This window comes from Lepidochelys kempii, chromosome 1 (assembly GCF_965140285.1).
Source record: "Lepidochelys kempii isolate rLepKem1 chromosome 1, rLepKem1.hap1, whole genome shotgun sequence".
Taxonomy (NCBI): Eukaryota; Metazoa; Chordata; order Testudines; family Cheloniidae; genus Lepidochelys; species Lepidochelys kempii.
In genome coordinates, this window is record NC_136380.1 from 229,611,805 (window position 1) to 229,632,868 (window position 21,064).

General features: G+C 43.9%; 1 protein-coding gene across 3 annotated transcripts in view; it reads left to right on the top strand.

Moving 5' to 3' along the window:
• Positions 1 to 3,848: 3,848 nt before the first annotated feature.
• SULT4A1 (sulfotransferase family 4A member 1) overlaps positions 3,849 to 21,064 on the top strand; it is a 41,879-nt gene continuing 24,663 nt past the window's right edge. The window contains exons 1-2 of one of the 3 annotated variants that reach the window (XM_073316665.2): positions 3,849 to 4,273; positions 5,794 to 6,017. In XM_073316665.2, the coding sequence (XP_073172766.1) occupies positions 5,849 to 6,017 (169 nt within the window). In that variant the 5' untranslated portion in view covers positions 3,849 to 4,273; positions 5,794 to 5,848. Of the gene's footprint in view, positions 4,274 to 5,474; positions 6,018 to 21,064 lie in introns of those variants that run through there. The other 2 variants (XR_012155554.2, XM_073316675.2) reach the window with 2 other exon arrangements.

Below are 21,064 nucleotides of genomic sequence, written 5' to 3' on the forward strand. Positions count from 1 at the left end.
CAAGCTCTATGTTTATGTCAGCCCTAAATTCAACTTGTGGGTTAACATTAAGTGAACCTCTGCCACTTCAGCTCCTCTGAAGCATCACCCTGCAGTATCCAGCCCCTGTCACTGGACATTCAGAGAAATGAATAGGTAAGCTGTTCCCAAAGGAACAATGAACAAACGGCTTGGCTGTTTGAATGAAACAATCATAAGTTTATTATCAAAAGTTATGATTTAAGAGATACTGAGTCAGGATAATAGGAAACAGAAATGGTTACATATAAAACAAAAAGTATAACATGCTTCTTAGAGTCTAAACTTAACTTTAACAGGCCAAAATCCTTGTCTAAAGCAGTTGCTCACCTAAAGCAACCTGCCAGCATCACTAGCCCACATGGCCAGGTTCCAACTTTCAAGAATGCAAAAAGCTGTGTCCTTTTTGTATCCTCAGTGAAGGATAAAATTGTGTCCTTTTTGCCTTCTGCTTATACCCTGAAGTCCATTGATTTTGTCCCCTAAATCAGGATGACCCTGTGGTTTCTTTCCTGAGGAGGCGGGGGGCAGGCTCCCAGCTGTCTTTCCCATACTCCTGTTTGTTCTGTACGCAAATGGACTTCCATAGTGTTGACTAGCAGTGTTTAATTTGCATGTGACAGAAAGAGACACATCTTGTCTCCAATCTGGAAGAAAACTGTTTGTCAGCTCTGCCTGCAACATAGGCTTTAACATGTAAGTTTAATACATATACACAACTTCTTAATATCATCCATATATACGTCTCTCAATAATTAAGACAATCAGTATGATATAAACTTTCATTAGACACCTTAATGACCCTTTCTGGATAAATTCTGTGAAAGCGTGTTGGGTGTAATAAGTTTTCAGGCCTGATAGGAGTTGCTGTTACAGAACAGTGAATCCTTTACCAGAGGGGTCCTTTAGATCACAAGCACATTAGTTTCAGCAAAGCTAGTGCAGAAACATCTACATTAGCTAGGAATCACACCCCCAGCTCAAATGTACATGTACCCAAAGAGTTAGAGTTCCAGAAGGGACCACCAGATCATTAAGTTTGATCTCCCGTATATCACAAGCCACTGTCAACACCCAGCAACTGCGCACTAAACCCAACAACCAAAATTAGATCAAAATATTACAGCACTTAGGAGACTCAACTATTGAGAGCCTTCAAGTAGCTGTGCATGAGGAAATTGCACAAGGTAAGAGGGGGTTACATTGGGCACTCTCCACCCACTTACCTCACCTGTTCAGATTCCCACCAGGTGGACAGACAGATACCCTCCCCCCCAACAATCCAAGCTCCACAACGCCTCCAGATCACCATTGCTATTTGCATGCTTGTAGAGTGATGAGGGAATTAGAGTGATGTCTGCCTGTTTCCTGATTTTTCCCTCTTATCTCTTGCTCCAGCAGGCACATCTGCTCATCAGCCAGCTATCCAGGGACAGAATGTGGATGTTTAAGGCTTCCCTCCATGACATCTGCCTCCAAGTTGACTGCTCTTCCCACACCCACATTGGAGCCCAGAGATGCTGTTCCACGAGGAAGCCATTCACAAAACACCTCCATCCCATATGTGGGCCCTTGCTTTCTGTCAGCTCATCTATGGCCAGCACTAAGTTTCTGCATAACAGGTTTCCCTTTGCACCATCCCTGTCTAGATGTAGCAGAGGATGGAGCAGAAGAAGAAGATAGAGAAAATAGGGCAAGACCTTAACTTCCCTTTTCATCACAACCAGTCAGAGGAAAGTGGGGATGATGTTGAGGGCTCCTGGAGGAGAGAAGACAGTGTCTAGTTGGAGGGCCTGTCTCTTTTGCAGATGTTGAGAGACATGATAGCTAATAGCCAAGATAGCTATTCAGGTTCATAACCCGAACCATTCAGATAGTCTCCTGAGTATGGCTAGAAGCATCTTGACACAAAACGTGTTCCAGCAAGCAACTTCTAGGTTTGTCAATGGGCTTCAGCACTGCAGCCGACACTTCCCTCACTTCCACTTAGAGTCCTTGTCATAATATAATCACTATTATGATAACTGGTCCTAATTGTGAGCTCAATGGTAAAAAGTAAGTGAAAGTTTATAAATGTCACATTAACCTTGGACAACAAATGTTGGTGGGAAAAAGGAAGACAGAAAGACTGAATTAGTCCAAACAAAAAAGCTACTGATATAACTCAAGGACTGTATTAAATAATGCCTGGTAAATAAAAAAAGTATGGGACTGGAAATCAGTGGACCAAAACTGGTGTGTCAGAAATTAGGCCTAACCAGTGGACAAAATAATGAAGCATGGGCTATTCTATCCGTCTCCCCCTTTGAGGGGTTCTTAAAAAGAAAATACTTTTTTGGGGGAAAATACAGATGACTAGAGGTGAAGCGAGTACAAGTGAAAGGAGGATCTAACTTCCCCATCATCGCTGTCACCCCATTATCTCCTAGGATCCACAGGCAGGGCCAGTTCTAGGTTTTTTGCTGCCTCACGGAAAAAATTTGCCACCCCAAGCTCTGAGAGCGCAACTGTCAATAGGGACTCAACCTCAGTTAGAGCTTTAGGTATAATATTAATGATTTGACCACAATTAGGACAGTCTTTGTGGTCTCCAAAACAACAGTATTATTCCCTGTCAAAAGAGTAGTTCTGAAAGAAAAACCATGAGAATTATTAAGTTTGTGTTTATTTTATACATCAGCCAAAGGGAAGAGCATGTGTTACAGAAAAATTTTAAACACAGCAAAGATATCAAAGCTTTTAATATGCAGTTGCTACTGTGCTTTTCAACTGCACCTGATTAGAAGGACTGTCCTTCATTGTTTGACTCAAATTTATTTCTAACCCACATGCATCCGACAAAGTGGGTATTCACCCACAAAAGCTTATGCTCCAATACGTCTGTTAGTCTATAAGGTGCCACAGGACTCTTTGCCGTTTATACATCATAATAATGTCAGCAACAATACAATTAACTAAGCTGATGTTATCACTTCATTATAGTGAATTGCTGACTTTATAAATTCTCAGTTATAAACATGTGGCTGTAGATAAACATATACATTCTCAAGAAATTAATCCCACTCAATTTTAAGCTTCCTCCTCTAAATTTCTATATTCTGGGTCTCTCTTATAGTTGTGTGTGTATTGGTAGAAGGAGAAATATATGTCATTAGCATTGTGAAAGGATAGCCATCTCAAGTCTCTTTTATAGGCTTCTCTCCTTCCTCAGGCTTCTAGACATTTTGCTGCTTAGACCTTTATTCTGTACCTGGCCTTTTGAAGAATTACATGTAGCTATGAGGCTTTTTTGGGAGTCTAATTATAACACCATCTTGCTGTCTTCAGCCCCATTAACACTTTTAGCCTTCACCTCTCAAGAATGAGCCACACACTCTAATTTTGTTAATCTGTATTTTTGGTTTTTGGCGATGCTGGGGCATCCAAGCAGGTGTTATCACTACAGATGTCTCCAGTTTAGACAAGACCTCAGGGAGGTTGCCTTTGGATGCCTCCAGCATTCCAACAATGGGCCTGTTAGCTGGAGTTTTGGCTGTCACCCGTCCATGAGTTGCTCGGGTAGGTTCAGTTTTGATGGGCTAGATCAGGGGTTGGCAACTTATGGCACACGTGCCAAAGACGGCACGTGAGCCAATTTTTAATGGCAGGCTACTGCCTGCCAGGGACAGCAGCATGCCATTAAAAATCGTGCCCGGCCCAGCCTGCTCTTCCCCGCCTCCCGTTCACCGCTCTCTCCTTGCAGGGCAGGCAAGCTTCCCCCTCCCCCTGCCTCTTCCCTCAGCGTGCTGGGTTTCTGCCCCTCCTTCTCTCCCTCCCTGCTGCCAATCAGCTGACAGCCCTTGCTATGGAGGGAGAGAGGGAAAGCGGAGCTGCAGCACGCTCTCTCCTCCGGGGACCTTGAGGAAGGGGGTGGAATCGGCATATCCCCTCCAGCCCCCTGCCGTGAGCCGCTCAGGGCAGGGGGCTGGGAGCACCCCCACGACCCCAGCCCACACCCCCAGCCCTCTGCCCTGACCCCTGCACCCCCCTCAAACACCCTAGCCCTCTGCCCTGACCCCTGAACCTGCCTCACACACACCCAGCCCTCTGCCCTGACCCCTGCACCCCCCACATACCCAGCCCCCCCACACCCCATGCCCTGACTCTTGCACCCCCCATATTCCCACCCCCACCCTGAGCACCAAACGGGAGCTCCTGCACAGACACACCCCCACATTCCCACCTGCACGCCTCGCACCAAATGGGAGCTTCCCAGGTAAGTGCTCCACACCCAAACTTCCTGCCCCAACCCTGAGCCCCCTCCCTCATTCTAGCTCCTGGCCAGATCCTGCACCCCAACCCCCAGCCTGCTCCTTCACCCCCAGTGAAGTGGCGCACTCCCACCCTCATCTCAGTGCAGAGAGAGGACGAGAATGGCTAGAACCAGGGAGAAGGTAGGTACCTACTCTATGTGGAAAGGGCCAGGACTCCAGACCGGCAGCGGGGCCGGCAGCTGGGACCCTGGCTGGCAGGAGCCGGTGGATGGACCCCCAGACCTGCAGCTGGCCCCGCTCAGCCCACTGCCAGTCTGGAGTTCTGGCTGCCGGCCCCTTGCCAGCCGGGGTCCCAGCCGCAGGCCCCGCTCAGCCCGCTGCCAGCCTAGGTGAACGGAACCCCAGGCTGGCAGCGGGCTGAGCGGGCCGGCGGCGTAAGATCAGCATTTTAATTTAATTTTAAATGAAGCTTCTTAAACATTTTGAAAACCTTGTTTACAAACGACAATAGTTTAGTTCTATAATACATAGACTTACAGCGAGAGACCTTCTAAAAAACGTTCAAATGAATTATTGGCACACGAAACCTTACATGAGAGGGAATAAATGAAGACGGGGCACACCACTTCTGAAAGGTGGCCGACCCCTGGGCTAGCTCCTCCCTCCCACAAGCATTGTCTGCCGAGTGGCACCACCCCTGAAGCAACGTTTGTGGCCTGAGAGATATTATAGGGGTCACTGCTGCTGCCTGATAAGTAATTGCTGACTCTGGGCCCTCACTTCATCGCACTCCTTTGCCAAGAGGAGCCCTAGCCATGCTGCGAAGGACCCATTTAGCTCATCCCACAACCCCGCAGAGGTGGCCCCCAATGCCTCGGCGGGTCGCTGGGGAAGCAGCATGAGGGGCTGATTGTGAAGACACCAGGCAACCCCCTCCAACCCCCACCCAAATGATATCTGGGGGTCACCCTCCATTGAAGGGGCTGCTCAGCGGACTTCTCCATGGGGTCGTGTGTAACTGGAGGGGTTGCCGGTGCCCCCTGCTACCCCTGGGCTGAGGTGGGGACCGGAGTGGGGAAGGCAAATCAAACCACGAACCCCTTCTTCCATCCCCCGACTTCCCTTGCAACTCGGGCCCCATGCCGCCCGCCCGTCCGTCCGTCCGTCGGGCCCAGCCCATGGCCCCACCTCCCTGCTGTGGGGCGGGGGAGAGCATGGCTCCACGCGGGAGCGGCGCGGGTTAAGCAGCAGTGGCGAGGAGGTTACCACCGCCGCCGCTCGGAGCCGAGCTGCGGCATCCTCCCGCCGGCCCCGCGCTGCATGACATCACCAGCGCCAGAGCCCATTCGCTGCGGGTCGGACTCCTCTCCCCAGCCCGCCTTGCCCGCGCAGCCAGCCTGCTCCTCCCCCCGCTCCCCCTGCCCCCGCAGCCCACCGCACCCCGGCCGGCACCCGCCGCCTCCTGCTCCGGGGCGTGTGGCCGCGTGGGGGCTGCTGCTGAGCCTGCGTCTCCTCTCTCCAGGCTGAGCCCTCGCCGGGGCCCTTGCCCACCTGGCCCGCCCCTGGCAGGAAGGAGGATGGCGGAGAGTGAAGCCGAGACCCCCAGCACCCCCGGGGAGTTTGAGAGCAAATACTTTGAATACAATGGAGTGCGGCTCCCTCCCTTCTGCCGGGGGAAGATGGAGGAGATCGCCAATTTCCCGGTGAGGGGCAGTGATGTCTGGATTGTCACCTATCCCAAATCAGGTACAGATTCATTCTCTCCGAGCCGGGGGGCCGCGGCCTTTTCCTCCCCGCCCAGGCACCGGCTGCCCCTGGGGTTTGCCTCTTTCCCAGCTGAGCCCCGGGGCTTGGGTTTTGAACAAGTTCCGGGCTCTGTCTCCCTCCCCATGGCTGCTTTCCCTCGGTAACATACGGGGGATAGCGCCGCCGGAGCGGCTGGGCTGAGTGCTGCTGGGCTTGTGTCTGTACAGTCGCAGTCTATGTGGCAATGTCTGCACAGCACTCTGGAAAGCGTACAGAGCAACAGCCGTGCTATTTTATGTCGGGGTCGCCTCTCCTTAGCCGGGTCTGGATCGCAGGACCTAGGCACACATACACATATGGCTTGTATTGAATTTTACATTGTCAAAGTGTTGCCCAAACTTATGCAACAAAACCGAAATGAGATACATGGCCTTATAAACCCAATTGTTTTAACGGTGGCAATGGGGTTCAGTCTCCCTAGTAGATACAAGAATTTGCTTCAGGATAGGACCTTTTGTACTCCGGGATCTGAAAGAGCTTTGGAAAGCAATACATTAGATATGGGGATGATGCATTGCCCTCCATTCAAACGTTCATTGACATCCATCAAAACCCATTGAAGTTAAGGGGGAGTTCTGGGGCCAGGGCACTTTACTACGGGGTTGGGCTGGGTGCGTGGGGAATATAGATCCCTTTCTTAGGGATTTTCGACTGCATAAAAAATAAAGGGCCAGTTGCTGCTGCTGCTACCCTTGTTTTGGAGCACCTTTCTCCCTTGACTCCATCTGGACTGCTGAAGGAGGAAGGTACTAGTCCGTGAGAGTAACTTTGTCATAATCTGGCCCAAGATAAATATATAAAGGCAGGATAGATATATGTTGAAGCAGGTGTAGTGACAGCACTCCACCCCCCCGCCCCCATTACCGTCTCTAAGGAAAAGGAAAGCCAGAGTGTTCAGTGAGGACATGTGCTTGGAACAGTTAAATAGAATAAGAAGAAATGCCCCTATTAATATAAGTATGTGTTTCTGCAGTAAACAGTTTGAGCTGATTAGTGTAGTATCTATGCTTTTAACACCATATTATTTTATTTATTATTCTCTCCATTTTCAAACAAGTGCTTAGACTGAATTAATATGGATACAGTGCTGCCGCCAAAGAGGCAGACAATATGGTAGCTTCATAACCCACCTGATAAAACTGGAAACAAACAGAGATGTATGGACTCTTTCTTTTTAAACACATTGTTGAATGACTTTCCCCCTGGTAATAAGATGATCTCTTTTTGGAAAATTCAAAGTCCATTGTACTGAGATAACAGATGTTAGCTCTCTCAGTACAATGGCAAAATCGAGTTGTTTGACATCATGGGTAAAAAGATTACTTACTGACTCCTTTCATTTGACTGTATATTTTATCAAAGTGTTATATGCTTCTCCAGTTTCTCTTGATGTACCAGTGTGAAAGTGCACAGTCTTCCATGATGAAAGATCCTGTTATTGTCCACTGGAGTTTTAAATACTTATTGCAGCTGCTGTTTCTTTATACTTAACTAATAATGATGATGTTAATGATTCTGGTCAGTGTTTGGCAGTTGTCTGCAGTGTAGATGGACCAGTGGACCAAAAATGCTAGGATTAGAACCTGATAGCTATTGCTTTTTTCAGCTGTCTCTCTAAAAATCTATGACATGCAGAAAGCAGTAAAAGTTCTATTTTATTATTTCAGTGTACTGAGGTTTCAGTTGTGTATTGTGTTACTGTTCTTCAATATAAAGCAGTTTGTTAGAGAACCCCATATTGGTTTATATTGGTGAGCCATAAAATATTCCTTACTACCCTGTGTGTCCTCCATATTGCACATCAGAACAATATGTGTCAAGATGCAACTGCTTAGTTCCCATAACTTTACAACCATTGAATCATAAGTACTTATGAATAGTTACCCAACTCACAATTATCGTTATTGTTGTAGTAGTAGTAACATTATAAATGCACAGAGGCCACAGTGAAATCGGGGCCCCATTTTGTTAAGTACTATATATATACACACATTGTAATAATGGTGCCCTCGTTCTTAGGCAGTGCGTTTCACCTTCAGATCTCAAAGCACTTTACAAAGGAGATCAGTATCATTATCCTCATTTTACAGATTGGGAAGCTGAGGCACGGAGCGGTGAAGGAATTGGAATTGCTCATTTATGAGTATAAATTCGATTTCGTTGATATAACTGAAACCTGGTGGGATGATTCCCATGATTGGAATGTTAAAATCAATGGTTATAACCTATTTAGGAAGCACTTAGTGGGCAAAAGGGGAGGGGGAATGGCATTCTTTGTCAACAGGGCATTACCTGTTTCCGAGTAACCAATAATTCAGAAGAAAATGATCTTGAATGCTTATTGATCAATGTCCTAACAGATAAAGCATAAGAGTATTAACTGGTGTCTGCTACAGACCTCCAAATCACACTAGGGAATACGATGACTGTCTCCTAATGTACCTATCTATAAGATTTAGGGGAAAAAGCTACATGATCGTGGGGGCCTTCCATTTGAATGACATAAACTGGAGATCTCATGCTGCCAGTACTAAAACATCCTTGGAATTTCTAAATATTATAAATGGCAATTTTCTAACTCAAAAAGTGTTTTGTCCAATACAGGGAAATTCTGTATTAGATCTCATCTTGATAGATAAAGAGGAACAGATCACAGAACTAAAAATTAATGATAACTTAGGTACAAGTGATCATGATTTGATCACATTTAAAATGTACAGGCAGAGTAAAGTCCAAACCAGAAATATATATATAGTTGTGGCTTTAACATGGTGAATTTCACAAAGCTGAAAACAATTATGAGCCAAATCAGCTGTGGAGAAGAAATAATCAGAAAAATGTGAATGGTAATTGGAAGTTGTTTAAGAACACTTTATTAGGTGTCCAAAAAGCCACAAACCCACAACTGAGGAAGAAGGCTGTACAGGTTAAAAAATTCACCTGGTTTTGCAAGGGAAGTGAAGGTAGCTAGAAAAAATGATAAACTTTCCCTTTCTTCCATTTGTTGTTGTGTGTGTGTGTGTGTGTGTGTGTATATATATATATAGTAGAAAATTGGTAAGGGATGCAAAGGGACACAGAGAAATTCATGGCCAGCACTGTTAAGGACAATAGGAAGGAGCTTTTAAAGTATATTAGGAACAAAAAGAATCCTAGCTGTGGTATTGGTCCATTACTAGATGGAAACAGTAAAATTTGAGTTATAATGCAGAAAAGGCAGAAGTGTTCAAGAAATATTTCTGTTCTGTATTTGGAAAAAACAGATAATGTAATCATATTGTATGATGAGTACATTCTTTTCATTCTACTGGTATCTCAGGAGCACATTATGCAGCAGCTTCTACAGTTAGGCATTTTTAAATTAGCAGTTCTGGATAACTTGCATCCAAGAGTTTTATAAGAGGTGGCTGAGGAGCTCTTGGCCAAAAGGGCTAATGAAATCCTTGGATGCATAAACAGGGCAATTTTGAGTAGGAGTTGTGAGGTTGTTTTACCTCCTGTAACCACTACAGGAATACTGCGTCTAGTTCTGGTGTCCACAATTCAAGAAGGAAGCAGAAAAATTGGAGAGGGTTCAGAGAAGAGCCACAAGAATGATTAAAGAAATAGAAAACATGCATTATAGTGATAAATGCAAGGAGCTCAATCTATTTAGCTTAACAAAGAGAAGGTTAAAGGGTGACTTGATTAAAGTCTGTAAGAACCTGCATGGGGAACAAATATTTAATTATTGGCTCTTCAGTCTAGCAGAGAAAGGTATAACACAATCCAATGGCTGTACAAATTCAGACTAGAAATAAGGCATACATTTTTAACAGTGAGAGTAATTAATTATATGCTCAATTTACCAAGGGTCATGGTGGATTCTCCATCACTGACAATTTTAAACTGAAGATTGGATGTTTTTCTAAAATATCTGCCTTAGGAATTATTTTGGGGGAAGTTCTCTGGCTTGTGTAATGCAGGAGGTCGGACTAGATGATCACAGTGATCCCTTCTGGCATTGGAATCTATGCATCCATGAAAAAGTGACTTGCTCAAACTTACCCAGAAGCAGAAATGGGGCTAGAACCCAGCTCTTCTGAGTTCCAGTCCACAATATTACCTTCCCTCTTGCAATAAAAAAACATTGATAAGGACCTCACTGGTAACTACAGCTAGTCAGACTTTTTAAGTAAAAAATGTAGCCTTTAAAAATAAAGCAATTTCACACAAAATATTAGTGTCAAAATTTTTCATGAAAAATGTCATTTTCAGTCTTTTTTTCAAAATCTTATTTATTTATCCATTTATTTATTGTGAAAATAGGTTTTTATTGTTTGACCAGGTCTAGTGGTAATCACTCAAAAGAGAAAATAAACAACAACTGAATTAGTCAAGTGACAGAGGTCAGTGCTTCTAGCAGTTATACTTCCACAGTCCCATGCTGCAGTCAAATGACAGAAGGATCTATCCTAGTTATTCCTCGGATGGCTGTTGATTTGGCCAAGAAAAGATACAAATGGCTACAAATCCATATTTCCTATGAGGGCGGTGCTGTGTGACTATGCATAATGGTAGACCAAAAAATTATTTAACTTGTACAGAGACAATTTCACCTCACACAGGCTGGCTAATACAATACTACTGAACCTGTGTTGGTGAGAGTGTTTGGTAGTGGGTACATATATTGGGGGTGACCCAAGATAAAGGATGCTGTAACATAGTGGAAAATTTAATATGTCATTGGTCCTGCTGGGAGTAATGAAATAAACTTAAGAGAAAAAGATCCTACTTTAATGTGATTGCTACTGATAGCAGCCTAAATAAATATACTCATTATATCCCTAATTAATCCTAACATCTGCCTCCAATAAATGACTTAACAAAGTTTGGGAATTCCTGATCTTGGAAAAACTCATGCATGCAACCCAAAAGACATATGCTTCATGTAATTACAAGGAAACTATATGTTATGTCTGCAACGTTAATGCTCGTCAGGCATCTTGCAGTCTGTCTTTCTACCTTTATTAAAGAAACTTCTTCCCTGGTGTAACTCCATTGACTTCAGTGGAGGTACATCAGGGAGGAATGTGACCCATTACCATTATGTTTTGCACTGGTTGTGAATGTAAAATGGAATACCATTCTGTATATGATTAAATAATTGGAACCTGCACAGCAGATTGCTTTACAGATGAGATAAGGTATGTAATACTCTGCAGGAAGGCTATTGTTATACTACAGCCTGTCAAAACTCGTTGTGGTATACTCACTCATACAGCTTACTCTTATGTGCCCATCTAAAAAAAAATAAAATTCCTATATATAAATTTAATAAACTTTATTACAAAATTAGTAATGGGATTCTTGTAAGATACTTCTCCAGGCACTATGCCTAGGGCCACATACATCCCTGTTTAAACTCCATGGACTTCAATGGAGTTAAACCAGGGATGCAACTGGTCCCTGAAGTATGGTGTAGCTCACCGGTTTAGTCATCAAGATGCTATGCCCCTATGATGCTAGTCCGCTATACACCCTAACTATATTAAATCTATATATTTGCCTCACTTTCAAGCTGATATACAATGCCCTTCTTGATGGTTATCGTTACTGCACCTGTTCCGAATGAATGTGTATTTTACAATTTCTTGGGTTAAAGCCTACAAATTAATGCCCTTTATTTTCTTCACTTCGAAAAATTGGTAGCTTGAGAAAGCAGAGTTATTCAAGTGAATAATGAAGCTGTCTTTCCACCTTGGCTATTCTGCCAAATAATTAGCTAGAATTCTATCTGGGAAAATGTCAGCATTGGGCAAATATCAGCATCAAGTTACTGCCCAAATGGTCCATGCAAACTCCTACTTGTCTGCATTGGTATGCTGTGTCAAATGCCAGTGGCAGCTGCTGTCACTATCAGATACTTCCTGCATCATCTTTTACTAGCTGGAGCTGTATTATTACCAAATCTTGAGCTTTTTTAATCCGGCGCTGGAATCCCATAGCCACACAATTAAGTTTATTCCCCAGAAACATGAAGGTTGGCCCTAGGCCCTCTTTTTAAATAAGCACCAACAGGACAGCACGCTTACACATAGCAAAGCCTTCTTGAACTGACCTGTAAGTTCACTATGTTCTCCTCCTTCAAATCCTTTCTCATTGTCTCTGGCATGGTATCTTTAAAAAGAAATCAGCCAGTGAAGGGACAGATGGCTTAGTTACCACTTAGTTTATTTACAAATATAAAAAACCAAAACCCTACAAATGTATACTCGAGGGTCCAAGACTTTGTTGCTTCTCTGGAATGAGCACATCACACAGACCAGGGACTTTTTGGATTTCTCCATTCTTCCCCATAACCTCCAGGTGCTACCCTACCATCACCCTCTATTTCAGGGACTCCCTGCAACCTCCCCACTCCCTCCTCCATACCAAGGACTCTCTGTGTCCCCCATTTCTGCCTCTGCCACATGCCAGGCGCTCTGTGTGCCACCTCATTCCTCCATCTCTCCCTGCCCCTTCCCTACCATGCATGGGCTCTGTGTACCCTCCATTCCCATCTCTGAAATTCTGGGGTTTATCGGATGCAGTATTCAAAAGTGACCGTGTTACAGACAAACACAGAAATGCCATCGAGTTCATTGTAAGACCTTGCTTCACTTGGCCAATAAAAATTGTACGTTTGTGTGTACCCTTCTTCCCCATGTTTCGTGTGTCTTCTCGGATTGTAAGCTCTTTGGGGTAGAGACCAGGTATTCCTGTAGCACTTAATACAATGGCTGTTTCTGTGTGGGGCCTCTGGGTGCTATTATATAAATATTAAATAATAATGATATAACTGCACATGTAACAGTGCACAGTTGCATAGGACCAATCTTCCCGAGGTTCTGTGGTCTATACACATCCTGACTCACCAGCTAAAACACCACCTGGAATTACTCAACTACAGTTTTGTCTGATTAATTGGTTAATGTTTGTGCCGATTTAAAAGGTATTACGTATTATTACTCCAGTATGAGTGGATCATGGTATAGATTCTATTTCTTATGTGCTCATACACATGCTCTTGGTTGCTGCTTGGTAATGCCAGCAGCCTTTGCATGACATGACTGATTGATAAGCATGAACGCAATGGGATGATTCTTTTTTCATGTACATCAGCTTTACACTGGTATAACTCCTACTGACAGCCTTGATTTGCACAGACATAAATGAGAGGAGTCAGGCTGAAAGGCTGCTGAGGCTGCTGGGCAGCATACACAAAGCTGGCTGGTTTGCATGCCAGGAGCAGTGTCAGACAAACAAAGTGGGATGAATCAGCTGAAGGCTGCAGTGGACTGCAGTGTTTGTTCCTGGTGGTGGCAGTAGCGGGCCAAGGTCTGACCACAAATCAGACATGCTGTCAGAAAGACAGACGTGGTGTCCAACTGTCTCACCTGTCTGTTTCCTTTCGACCCTCTTCCTGACTTCCCATTGTCTCTGCAGTGGTGAGAGTGACAGTCGCCTGGTTTTTTTTTTTTCTAACAACTATCTCTTGTGCTGCTCTGGACTCCATTGCCAGATAATTAGCCCATTTTTGCCATGATCTGACTTTTGTAATTCCCCATTCTCTTCTCCAGGAACTTCTATGAAAATAATAAATGTAGGGTTATTTTTATTTGCTTTCTGTTTTTTTGAGGCTTTAGGGTTCATGTTTTTAGGTTTTCCTTCACAAGCACAAGGGCTAGAACTTCAATTTATGGCCCTGCACAGGAACACAGGTTGAGAGACAATCTAGCCCTATTATAGGCAGGGCTGGTAGCACTGCTATTATTAAGGTTCCTTGACACTTCCCATTATAAGACCCTGTTTTGAATTGCTTAATACTTTGCCAGACTTTAACCACCTGAAATTTTCCAAGCTGGGTGTCTGCTTCTGCAGGCTGATTAAATCAATAAATAATAATTTATTATTTATAATAACTAAATCAAAAAATAATTTCAGCCAAAATAATTCAGGTGTTTCTGAGAAGGAAGCTAGGGAAAAATACATTATTTTTTTAATGTTAAAAAAAATCTGGTGACCTTTCCTTTGGAATGCTCCAATCCTCCCAGGTTTTGGAGCTGGGTCTTAAAAATTCAGTTAGGGGCTGGCCTTTATGTTAGAGTTTTTGCTGTTCCATGAAAATATGCCCAGACTTGGCCAAGTCATAAGCCTCTGAAAATGGCATTCCTCATATGCTCAGTGGAGACTTGCTAAAGCAGGGGTTCTCAACCTTTTTCTTTCGGAGGCCCCCCCCAGCATGCTATAAAAACTCCACGGCCCACCTGTGACACAATAACTGGTTTTCTGCATATAAAAGCCAGGGCTGGCGTTAGGGGGGTAGCAAGCAGGGCAGTTGCCTGGGGCCCCAGTGAAGCAACATTGCTCAGGCTTCAGCTTCAGCCCTGGGTGGTGGGACTCAGGGCCCCGGGCTTCAGTCCCATGCGATGGGGCTTCGGCTTTCTGCCCTGGGCCCCAGCAAGTCTCACACTGGCCCTGCTTGGCGGCCCTCCTGAAACCTGCTTGCAGCCCCCCACGCAGCCCCGGACCCCTGGTTGAGAACCACTGTGCTAGAACTTAGCAGCTAAAATCTCCAACAATTGTCCTCACTGAGCTCACTGGAACCTTTCACAGCTCTTGGTGCTGAGCAGCCTGCAATTGCACCATCCCCATGGAGGAACTGAGCATGCTGCATCCCCTCACAGCTCCTACCTTTGCCTGGACTGTGCATGTACCAGTCTCCCATGGAGCCACTGAGCATGCTCCAGCCCAGGGCTACAAGAATGAAACCAGGCTTTCCCTATAGTGGCTGTTTGCATGATGGGCTTGCAGCTAAAAGCTGTTTAGAGCAGGGACCATCTTTTTGGTTTGTTCTAGCACAGTAGGGTCCTGGTGTATGACTGGGGCTCCTAGGCACTACCACAATACCAATAAATAATAAAAACTAATTATAGACATTGGGAATTTTGCCCTTGATTTCCATGGGAGCAGGATCAGACCCTAAGTGGGTTGAGCAGGAAGCATTGCCACCTAGATTAAATGAAGAAGCAATGAACTTGGTCTCAGTGTAGCAGTACCTCTCTTCAGCGCATCTCATCAAAGGAGCAAAGAGATGTGACAAGAGCGGGAGAGAGCAGATAGTCCAAAAGGAGGAAAGACCTACTACTATCTGGAGGTTTCACGTGGGTAACCCAGGAACTATAGAATAATGACTTTCCTATTAAGAAAGATGTAGAGAAAATCCAAGTGATTTATTTTTTGTAAACAGGCTCAGGCAAAATGTTTCCCTCATTAAAAAGGTCATAAGGATTTTTATGGACATCCTGTACAGTACTTGTACAACATTTGGTATTGACCAAACTGAAATGACTCTGAAGACTAAAGAATTTAAAAAAAATGTATTAAGTCTTAAACCAGTCCTAAACCAGTTGCTGATCACTGCTATCTCATTTTGTTGCTCATCTGCCTCATAAAAGATATAAATTAAAGGAGTTCAAGTGCTTTAAAGATGAGCTAAAAGGAATCAAGTAGCCACAACTCAGTATTCTCATTATGCAGTTCTCTGATAAAATGCTCTGTCTCATGGTAATTAATTCAGTACTGCCTCACAGACATGATACATGGAGCAAAACACTACCTCCAGTGTTGTCCCATATAAGTTGCCTCAGAAGTGCTGTCAAACTCGACACTTCAAAGAATAGTTCTGCATATGCAAGAGGAAGATTGGTCTTGTAGTGAAAGCACTGGACTGGGACACAGTAGACATGAGTTTCCTTCCCAGCTAGGCAATATAGACCTCCAGTGTGACCTTGGCCAGGTCATTTAATCGCTCTATGCCTCACTTCTCCATCGGTAAAATGAAGATAATTATACTTTCTTCCACCTATGCGTTGTCTTGTCTATGTAGATGATAAACTCTTTGGGCTAGGGACTGTCTTGTACACTGTTACGTACAGCCTCTAGCAGAATACGGCCCTTCACTTGAGAGGGAGTCTAGGCATTAATTCAAGTAATACAAATACTAATAGTTAAACAAAGTGTTCTCTTACGCTGGGTGGGAACAACAAGCAAAAAAAATTAAAATGCAAACTTCTGATGTTCTCCGTCACTTTAATTTGAATTTTCTATGCCATTTCAGAACAGTCACAGAGGTTGGGTATTAGAGTTGATGCCACTGTGTGAAGATGCTGAATAAATGAAGGTATCCAAGGCTTCCTTAGTATGCAAGAGTCCTTTACAGCCTCGTACATTGACAGGCAAATAAAATCAAATAGTTTAGATAGAAACACTACTAATTTTATAGACAATTGTGGAGTCAATGACTGCTAAGTGTTTCACTGGCTAGTGTGTGTATGTGTATACGCTAGTGAGTAAGGCTGGGGAAGCACACCAGTCTTGTCGATATGTCAGTCTTGAAGGATTATGGGCCGAGGCAATCCACTAGCCCCACACACTTTTTATGAGGGGAGTGATGGTAGCATTGGGAAGTGTCAGGAAGGAAGCAAGTCTGTGAGATGAAGGTGTGAGGAAGAGGAGTTAACTAGGAAGGAGTGGGGCAGTGACTGAGAGGGGGTGAAAGGTAAAGAGAGGGGGTGAAAGGAGCTGGGAGGAAGGTAATTGGGTAGCTAACTGATTAGAGGTTTCACCAGTCACACCCAAATCTACCTATTATTTAGAAAGTGGGAGCTAATTCCAGACCCTGTAGCCATCCCCATTCCCAGTGGGAGAGAGGGGCAGCAAATGTGATGTCAGAACTCATCATTTAAAAGGCCGAAGGTTCTGGATAATATATAATGAAATTAGATTAATAGACAATAGTCCTGATTCAGCTCTTAGCTACACTGGTGTAAATGAGTAGTAAATCCATTTAAGCCAATGAAATGATACCAGTTTGAAACAGGTAAGATCAGAATCAAGCTCAATATATACATATTAGCTATATATGCAGTGATCCAGATTCACCAGCATGCTCTGGCTGTTTTGCAGTGTACTGGTGACGCGGAGCAGCTATAAACCCAGGCTAGCCAGCCAATTAAAAACCATGTTTACTGCTGCTTTGTGTTGCCAGAGAGGCAAGAAGCAGGTGTGGTGTACCATTGAAATTGGCTCATTCTGTGTATATATTGCTCAAACTTACCTTAATGATGTTCCCTTCAAAGTCTATTGAATTAGTATTGCCTTCTAATTATAAGGAATATAGAACTCTGAGCAAAAGATTGCGTTGCAGAAATCACACACATAGACGTAACCATGCAGATCAGCTTGCTATGCATTCTGTGCTCATTTTATTAAATTAGGGCTACATTCTCTCCTAATTTAGAACAATGATAAAAACATTGCTGCCTGCCTCAAGCTGTGATTTTACATTTATGAAAAAGAATGAAAACATTTTTGATGTGAATAGTGGCGCAGGTATCTTGCAAACATTGATATCACAAGGGCAACTCTTGTGGCATATGATCATAACTCTTTCTGAAAAAAAACCCAGTTTGATACAAAAATGTTTTACCATTTTGTCTGTGTATGATTAATACAGTAGCATCCTTATTGCTAGATGATTGTGAAGTAATGCCATGCCTGGAGGGGGAGCAACATTTCTTAAAATGTTTAAAACACTGAGGTGCTTATTTCTTATTTTTTGCACATATGGCTCTTGCCTGCAGCGCATTTACATGGCACTGTGGGTGGACTGGCTTCTTGATATTCATCTTCAAAAATATATGCAAATGCACACCAGTGTGGGTAGGTTTTTGCTGATGACTTTCCTGAAGCAGATTTCAAACTGGGCCATGGAAATTCCCTTCTGACTACAAAAGAAAGCTGTATGAGTTTGAATGAGAAGGGAGCACTTTCAGAACTGACAAGCATGCTTCTAGCAGTGACTAGCACATGGGAAATGACTGGTTTCATAGAAAAGGCTGGATGCAGTAACATCTCCTGCCTTCTCATCCCCTGCTTGTCAGTTCCAGCACACATTGTGAGGCCACAGATTAAGGGGCCACATTAAGGGTCTCTATATGCCAGGATAAAGACAATGGTTTCAGCCCCCTGAAACCAATGGTGCTGAAGATAACTAAATGGTACTAACTGATTTAAAGCAAATGGCATCCTAAACAGGGATTGTGAAAAAATTGGCATTAGGACAAGATTCTTTTCTGCATCATTGCCCTCTACAGAACATTATGTCACCTTTCTGAAAATGCAGGGGAGTTAAACAGTGTGGGAGGAGTCAGAACTGCAGCCCAAGCATGGTTTAGGTGCTGCTAAGGTAACGCACCAGGATACAGTTCTGGCATCTTTTTAGAATAGGCTCTAGAATGAGAATGGGACTGAAACTGCCAGAGGCAGCTGGATATAGGACACAGTTGATGACAGTTGTATAAGAGCCCTCACCTCACTAACAGTGCTGTAGAGGAGTTGAGATTTGAGGCTCTATAGATCCTGCCGTGGGTGTAAACACTAACTGGGATTATTACTGTTATTTTATATGCCTAGAATATTCCAGGTGTTTTTCAAATACATAGGAAGGCAGACCCTGCCCTGAATAGTGTATAAAGAACATGTTTCCCCCCCAAAGCTTCTTACTGTCCAGTTGATCTTCCTCTCATTGTGACTGCAGGTCTCCTGCATTCTCAACACTGGTTCCTGTTCCAGGTTCTAATATTAGGTAGTACCTCTGAATCACTCAGAGTCACAGAGGTAATCTTCACCAAAGGGAAGCCCTGGAGGGAAGGCTGGAAAAGCAAGTAATAGGACTGGATTATCTGTGGATATGGTCATGTACCTGGTTTATATTGTTCTTTTTCTTTACAGAGCCCTTTTACTATTTTTTTGCTTGTTATTCTGACATCATAGGTCTTGTGTATATCTATGCCATGGTAGAGTGTTACATTTAGATAGCCGAGATTTAAGGGGATAAGCACACTGCCATACTCTGTTCCTCTTTGAGTCCCAGTTAACTACACAACTGAACACCTGAGTGACTGTTGATATTAAAATGCCTAGAAGAAGTAATCATGGTGCTGTTCATACTTCCTTCTCACTTGACTGCATCTTTGGGTCCCTTTACACTGGAATTCTACCCATGTAAAGAAACGGTTTGAAAATGGTTTCTTCAAACATGGGTTAATGTGGCTTTCCCATTCAGGGTGGACCAGGTAAAGCTGTATAAAACCAGTAGTAGGCAACTATTTTCAAGACTGATTAATCTGGATGGAGTGATTAGTTTAGAAAATGATTTTCTATCCTATTTTTGGCAGTGATGTTACCTGGGCCACACTGACCAAGCAAACTGTTTACTCTGTGGTATTTTCTTCTCTTCATCCAATTTCTAAAATACTATTCACCTTGGTATCGAATTACTGTACAGTATTAAAGAGTGTGGTCCCAGGGGCAGATTCTCTCCCCTGCTCTGGGGTCCAGCAGCAAAAAAGTAGTGAAAATCACCCACATCTCTCCAGTGGGGGATTTTCTGTTATTAGTGAAGTCCACAGTTGGGGCTCATAATTTTATCACAAGTCGTGTGATAGATGGCATTTATTGTTAAAGCTCTGGGTCTCAGGGAACTATGGGTGAATCTCTTCTTTCGTTTTCAGAAAGTAATTTTCTGGCCCTTAGGGTTGTGGTGAAAAACTTGAAAATATGATCCCCAGAGGCTCATAATTCAGGAGGCAAATTAAAAGAAACCAAAATGTGTTGTTTTTTAAATCTCACAATTTTTAAGCAATCTTATGTTTTGGGGGGACTGGGTTATGTTTTTGAATGCATGGGGTCGGCAAGACTGCTTCTGCCCCACTTCCCAAAATGCCTAGGGCCGAGAGCGTAATGAGGCTGGGAAGGGACATGCAAGAGGTGTGGCTGAAACACACTGTGCTTCAGCTATCCTCAACCAGAGGACTGAAGTGTGTGGACTGTTGCCTACTGATGCAGGTTAGAGCAGCTGCTGCTTTAACCTGCATCAGGGCTGGGGACAGATAATTAGGGAATAAATCAGGGAATAATGCCCCCCACTGTGCAGAGTTTAAAATCAGCAGACCAGAAGATCTGGCCGTTAGTGTTCCTAACATGCACAAAACGCACGTGTGGATGGGTCCTCTTTTCTGAGCTTCCACTGTTCCTCCATGTTGTACTACTCAGCACTACCTCTGCATTGCTGTATGAAACTGGGAAAGCCTTTTCAGCCAGCCTCTTATCTGAGATGCATTTTGGCTTAGTGCTATGCCTCTCCATTCTCTCCTATGGAAATTGCATGCAGAAACAAAGGAGAATAAAGATTGAGACCATTGTAACATTAAAGATTTGTAAAAGTAGTTTAATACATTAGTTAAAAATGTCATTGGTGTTATAACCAGTTTATTGAAGTATTTCTTTAGGATATGATATTATAAGAGACTAATAATAATTATATGAATAATACTTGTATGTAAATAGCTCTGTACAGTAACAGTTTTGTGTCAATGAGGAAACATCACTGGCCTAAAGGGATTCCAGTCTGTGGTTTTGATAGATTGCTGTTTGCAGCTTATGGGGAAACAATTAAAAGGCAGCCCAACAAGACATACCAGGACTGATTCTCTCAGGGCTTGTTTACACGGAGTTTTAGTGAATGACAAGCTGGGGTGCACATCTAGAGCACATTAGCCTGCGGTACACTAGCTGGCCATCTGAACCCGGCTACTGCACACTAACACTTCTGTAGTGCACTTTGATCTATTCAAACAGCAGTACATTAAAGCGCACTGCAGAACTTTAGTGCGCAGTAGCAGGATCCACATGGTGGCTTAGTGTGTAGCAAGCTAGTGTGATGTACATTCACACCCTCACGTGCACTAAGGGTATGCCTTCACTAGTCTAGACACGATAAATCGACCCCCGAGCGCTCTCCCGTTGACTCCTGTACTCCAGCGCCGCAAGAGGCACAGGCAGAGTCGACCGGGGAGCAGCAGCAAACTCACTGCGGTGGAGACACCACTGTAAGTCAATCA